The sequence below is a fragment of the Colobus angolensis genome, unplaced genomic scaffold (assembly GCF_000951035.1).
Source record: "Colobus angolensis palliatus isolate OR3802 unplaced genomic scaffold, Cang.pa_1.0 Scaffold27, whole genome shotgun sequence".
NCBI lineage: Eukaryota > Metazoa > Chordata > Mammalia > Primates > Cercopithecidae > Colobus > Colobus angolensis.
Window position 1 is genome coordinate 17,106,900 of NW_012115932.1, and position 6,656 is coordinate 17,113,555.

General features: G+C 42.1%; 1 protein-coding gene and 1 pseudogene across 1 annotated transcript in view; one reads left to right on the plus strand and one right to left on the minus strand.

Annotated features, from left to right (window-relative positions):
* Nucleotides 1-824, minus strand: part of LOC105515868 — a 2,522-nt pseudogene extending 1,698 nt beyond the window's left edge.
* The window catches only part of CREBRF (CREB3 regulatory factor), an 87,707-nt gene that overhangs the window by 32,737 nt on the left and 48,314 nt on the right, over nucleotides 1-6,656 (plus strand). The window contains exons 3-4 of the mRNA XM_011947803.1: nucleotides 887-1,012; nucleotides 4,981-6,067. Coding sequence (XP_011803193.1) covers nucleotides 887-1,012; nucleotides 4,981-6,067 — 1,213 coding nt within the window. The remainder of the gene's footprint in view (nucleotides 1-886; nucleotides 1,013-4,980; nucleotides 6,068-6,656) is intronic.

The window sequence follows — 6,656 nt, forward strand, 5'->3', positions numbered from 1 at the left end:
GTTTCACCATGTCCAGGCTGGTCTCGAACTCCTGACCTCGGGTGGAACACCTGCCTCAGCCTCCCAAAGTGCTGAGATTACAGGCGTGAGCCATCGCGCCCAGCTGTCAAATACATTCTTTAGGCCTTTTTGTGTGAGTGTAGAACACTCCATGATACCTGACAGCCTTCAGGTCACAGGCCAGCTTTTTAGCAGTCTCCAGAGTGATAGGCTTCTGTTTGTTCTTGGAAAGTTTCTCAATAGTAGAGGGGTCATCTCTGATATTAGTTTGGGTCCCAACAAGCAAGAAAGGAGTCTTTAGGACGGTTATCTCAGGCACCCACTTTTTTCACATTTTCAAATGAAGATGGAGAGACCACTGAAAAACAGAGTAGAAATACATCTGTTCGTGGATAACTCAGCAGTTGTAATCTGTTATAATTCTTTGCCCTACAGTATCAAAAAGTCCAAGAGTGTATGGGTCTCTGCCAGTCGTAACGGTGACTGCATAGTTGTCAAAAACAGTACATTATTCTGATGGAAATTTGTTTGTTGTGTAGGATATCAGGAGACATGTTTTACCAACAGCACCATCACCCACAACACAATTGTCCGCATTGCTGAAATAGTTTTGTATCCACTTTAAATATTTCAAATCTGATGTTGACCTCAGCTTCTCCACTGGGGCGTTGGCAGCACTCTATTTTTTCTATTTTTAGGCATTTTCCTAATTTAAGTCTACAGTTCAGTGTTAGCCAAAGCTCTTAAATATACTATACAGTAGAAAAAAGTATAGAAATGTTTTCTGAAAAGAGTAAGTTACTTGGTGTGGAGTTGGGACTCATATGTGATAAATTGGTCTCAAAATAGTCTTTAACTTCCTAAAATAAAAATCACTCTGTTGTAGCCTAGTGTAAGCGGAATGGATCCGCCTTTTGGGGATGCCTTTCGAAGCCACACCTTTTCGGAACAAACTCTGATGAGCACAGATCTCTTAGCAAACAGTTCGGATCCAGATTTCATGTATGAACTGGTAAGCAACATTTTCTTGGTTTTGGTCTTGATTGATTTGGGGTAAAAGTTTGTGGGAGAGTTTTTTATTTATAAATGCCTGGGAAAAAAAAAAAGGTATGCTTGGGCCAAGTTTAATTCTTATGATTATACCTCTAGTAATTTTATTTGTTTGTTTTTGCTTTTTTGAGACGGAGTCTTATTCTGTTTCTCAGGCTGTAGTGCAGTGGTACGATCTTGGCTCACTGCAATCTCCACCTCCCAGGTTCAAATGATTCTTCTGCCTCAGCCTCCCAAGTAGCTGGGATTACAGGCATGTGTCACCACATCCGACTGATTTTTTTTTTTTTTTTTTTTTGTGACAGTCTCGCTCTGTCGCCCAGGCTGGAGTGCAGTGGTGCAATCATAGTTCACTGCAACCTCCATCTCCTGGATTCAAGCAATTATTCTACCTCAGCCTCCCAAGTAGCTGGGATTACAGCCACCTGGCACCACGCCCAGCTAATTTTTGCATTTTTACTAGGGATGGGGTTTCACCACATTGGCCAGGCTGGTCTTGAACTCCTGACCTCAGGCTATCCACCTGCTTCAACCTCCCAAAGTCCTGGGATTACAGGCATGAGTCACTGGGCCTGGCCTACTTTTTGTATTTTTAGTGCAGACAGGATTTCACCATGTCAGCCAGACAGGTCTTGAGCTCCTGACCTCAGGTGATCTGCCCGCCTCGGCCTCCCAAAATGCTGGGATTGCAGGCATGAGCCATCACACCTGGTCTACACCTAGTAATTTTAAAAGTATGCAGCTGTTGGCTGGGTGCGGTGGCTCACGTCTGTAATCCCAGCACTTTGGAAGGCCAAGGCAGGTGGACCATGAGGTCAGGAGATTGAGACCATCCTGGCCAACATGGTGAAACTCTGTCTCTGCTACAAATACAAAAATTAGCTGGGTGTGATGGTGCGCACCTGTAGTCCTAGCTACTCAGGAAGCTGAGGCAGAAAAATCGCTTGAACCAGGGAGTCAGAGGTTGCGGTGGGCTGAGATCGCCCCGTAGCACTCCAGTCTGGCGACAGACTGGAGTCTCAAAAAAAAAAAAACAAAAGCAAAAAGCATACTGCCAGGCATGGTAGCTCACGCCTGTAATCCCAGCACTTTGAGAGACCGAGGCGGGTGGATCACCTGCCTGATTTTTAATTTTTAATCTTTAGTTTGATTTAAACGTGCATTTATTTGTTTGTTTGAGATGGAGTCTCACTGTGTAGCCCAGGCTGGAGTGCAGCGGCACAATCTTGGCTGACTGCAACCTCCACCTCCTGGGTTTAAACGATTCTCCTGCCTCAGCCTCCCGAGTAGCTGCGATTACAGGTATGCACCACCACGCCCGGCTAATTTTTTGTATTTTTAGTAGAGATGGGGTTTCACCATATTGATCAGGCTGGTCACGAACTCCTGACCTCGTGATCCACCCACCTCGGCCTCACAAAGTGCTGGTATTACAGGTGTGAGCCACCGCGCCTGGCCTTAAACATTGCTTTTAGTATGATGCCAACACCAGCTGTGCAGAAAGGGCTCTGGAGAGACGTTCATAGCAGCACACACCTGCGGCTCTTCTTCGATTCTGGAGGCTCCAGGGCAGCCAATATTGCTTCATCAAATACGTTCTTTTTTTTTTTTTGAGATGGAGTTTCACTCTTGTTGCCCAGGCTGGAGTGCAGTGGTGTGATCTAAAATTAGCTGGGTGTGGTGGTAGGTACCTGTAATCCCAGCTACTCAGGAGGCTGAGGCAGGAGAATCGCTTGAACCTGGGAGAAGACGGAGGTTGCAGTGAGCCGAGATTGCGCCACTGCACTCCAGCCTGAGCAACAAGAGCAAGACTCCGTCTCAAAAAAAAAAAAGAAAAAAATTAACCCATCAAAAATGGTAAAAGACTATGTAAATATCTTCAAATCTAGTTTTTGATAAAGATAATGGGCTTTTCAGTGGGAAAATATTGAGCAAGGCATATGAATGACGTAAAGAATGTGGCACAAAAATAGCAGTTCCAAACAGGATCTGCATATACTTATCATTTATTCTTGAGGTAAATAGACACTTAAAATTCATAAGAAAAACATTTTAGGCCGGGCGCGGTGGCTCACGCCTGTAATCCCAGCACTTTGGGAGCCCAAGGCAGGCGGATCACGAGATCGGGAGATTGAGACCATCCTGGCTAACACGGTGAAACCCCATCTCTACTAAAAAATACAAAAAAATTACCCGGGCGTGGTGGCGGGCGCCTGTAGTCCCAGTTACTCCGGAGGCTGAGGTAGGAGAATAGCATGAACCCAGGAGGCAGAGGTTGCAGTGAGCTGAGATCAAGCCATTGGACTCCAGCCTGGGCGATAGAGCGAGACTCCATCTCAAAAGAAAAAAAGAAAAACATTTTAAAAACAGTTTTAATTACATCACATTGAAACAACACAAAAATATATAAAAACTGGAAAACTGAGTGCTTAAATCCATAAATCTAAAAATTAGTGAATTGTATACTTAATATAGGTTGGTTTTATGGTATATGAAATTATAATAACTTCAGTAAAACTGTAAAAACATACACAGACAGGCCAGGTGCAGTAGTCATGCCTGTAATCCCAGCACTTTGGGAGGCTGATTCAGGTGGATCACGAGGTCAGGAGTTCAAGACCAGCCTGGCCAAGATGGTGTATCTACTAAAAATACAAAAAAAATTAGCTGGGTGTGGTGGCACGTGCCTGTAATCCCAGCAATTCGGAAGGCTGAGGCAGAGAATTCCTTAAACCCGGAGGCAGAGGTTGCAGTGAGCCAAGATCACACCACTGTACTCCAGTCTGAGTGACAGAGTGAGATTCTGTCTCAAAAACAAACAAACAAACAAAAACAAAACGCAGACAATACACGCACACACACACCTCCAAAAATTTAAAAAAAAAAGCTCTGGAAGACTGAAAACTTCCTCATTTTCTTCCTGTGCCTCCACCTTCCAAACCTTTTACCAAAACATAACTAACAGGTTTTTTTTCTATGCATATGTAAACATGTATATCTTTTTTTGTATATATATATACTTTTTAATTGGATAATATAGATAACAGTTTTCTGTAACTTGCTCTTTTAAAAATAAAAATATATGGTGGGCAGTCTTTCATGTTTGTACATTAGAGCTAAGCTGCATTCATTTCAATGACTGCAGAGTCTTAACTGATACTTGAAATTGACATCTCCAGTGGCACAAGCCTGTAATCCCAGCAATTTGGGAGGGCAAGGTAGGCGGATCACTTGAGGTCAGGAGTTTGAGACCAGCCTGGCCAACATGGTGAAACCCCATCTTTACTAAAAATACAAAAAAAAAAATCTCTAAAATTCATGAGGAGTATTCTACTCTGCCTGCCCAAGTGTTGTTATAAGATCTTGCAAAAGATCTTACCTTTCTGTGGCTGAATTCCAGCTCTCTTTGGATTGTTCTTTGTCTCTATATTTAAGTTCCCACTGAAAAGATATCTTCTTCTGTAATGAGGGTGTCTTTATTATTTTCATTGTTATTAATATTTAAAATTTTCCTCTCTCACATATCACATTATTTGCTTTTTAATTGAAGTGTCCCCCCACTCCCCACCACTGCTAAGGAGATCCCAAAATCCTTCTAAGGTAAGGAAATGTAAACTATTTTCAGGAAGAATGTTTATGGTAAAACTCAAGAGCCCTTGATATTTGGATCATACCTGAGCCTCTCAAGGGGCACACTTTTCCTCTTTTTTAAATTTAATTTTTAATTGTTTGTTGTTTGTTTTATTTTCACTCTACTTTTTCTTGCCTAAGGAAATGATGACATTATATGGAATAATAAAGCATCATGTCAGTAGCCTTTATGTTAAAACAGATCAAAAGTCAAGTATTGATTTATCAGTTTGACATATGGAGGTGAATATTTCCTTCCTAAAATATGATGTGCAATTTCTTTTTTAAAACCTTTCTCAGGATAGAGAGATGAACTACCAACAGAATCCTAGAGACAACTTTCTTTCTTTGGAGGACTGCAAAGACATTGAAAATCTGGAGTCTTTCACAGATGTCCTGGATAATGAGGGTGCTTTAACCTCAAACTGGGAACAGTGGGATACATACTGTGAAGACCTAACAAAATATACCAAACTTACCAGCTGTGACATCTGGGGAACAAAAGAAGTGGATTACTTGGGTCTTGATGACTTTTCTAGTCCTTACCAAGATGAAGAGGTTATAAGTAAAACTCCAACTTTAGCTCAACTTAATAGTGAGGACTCACAGTCTGTTTCTGATTCCCTTTATTACCCCGATTCACTTTTCAGTGTCAAACAAAATCCCTTACCCTCTTCATTCCCTGGTAAAAAGATCACAAGCAGAGCAGCTGCTCCTGTGTGTTCTTCTAAGACTCTGCAGGCTGAGGTCCCTTTGTCAGACTGTGTCCAAAAAGCAAGTAAACCCACTTCAAGCACACAAATCATGGTGAAGACCAACATGTATCATAATGAAAAGGTGAACTTTCATGTTGAATGTAAAGACTATGTAAAAAAGGCAAAGGTAAAGATCAACCCAGTGCAACAGAGCCGGCCCTTGTTGAGCCAGATTCACACAGATGCAGCAAAAGAGAACACCTGCTACTGTGGTGCAGTGGCAAAGAGACAAGAGAAAAAAGGGATGGAGCCTCTTCAAGGTCATGCCACTCCCGCTTTGCCTTTTAAAGAAACCCAGGAACTATTACTAAGTCCCTTACCCCAGGAAGGTCCTGGGTCACTTGCAGCAGGAGAGAGCAGCAGTCTTTCTGCCAGTACATCAGTCTCAGATTCATCCCAGAAAAAAGAAGAGCACAATTATTCTCTTTTTGTCTCCGACAACTTGGGTGAACAGCCAACCAAATGCAGTCCTGAAGAAGATGAGGAGGACGAGGAGGATGTTGATGATGAGGACCATGATGAAGGATTCGGCAGTGAGCATGAACTGTCTGAAAATGAGGAGGAGGAAGAAGAGGAAGAAGATTATGAAGATGATAAGGATGATGATATTAGTGATACTTTCTCTGAACCAGGTATTATCATGCTTGCAAGCTTACCAGACTGACCTTTGTATTACTATTTTGAAATAGAAAGGTTTTTGTTTCTATTTTGTTTGGATAATTTCTTTATTTTAATTTGGGAATTAAATGACTTAAACCTTGGCTTGGATATGTAACTGATTTTTCTATTCAAATAGCTCTAAAATGATCATTTTTGCTTACATAGGGATTCATAAGCTGATTCCTTGAGGGTTTATTTTTTATTATTTTATTTCTTATTTTAAAAATTAAAATAGAGATAGGAGCTTGCTGTTGTTGCCCAGGCTGGTCTCAAACTCCTGGGCTCAGGCTATCCTCCCACCTTGGCCTCCTAAAGTGTTGGAATTACAGGCATGAGCCACTGTGCCCAGCTGAGGACTTACTCTTAATGTATCTCATGTTAAGTGACCTGTTTTGTCATTCGCTTGAGCTTTTATGCTAAGACACCAAGAATTTATTGTTTTAAAAATAATCCTGTTTAGGGCCAGGCGCAGTGGCTCACGCCTGTAATCCCAGCACTTTGGGAGGCCGAGGTGGGTGGATCACCTGAGGTCAGGAGTTAAAGACCAGCCTGGCCAACACA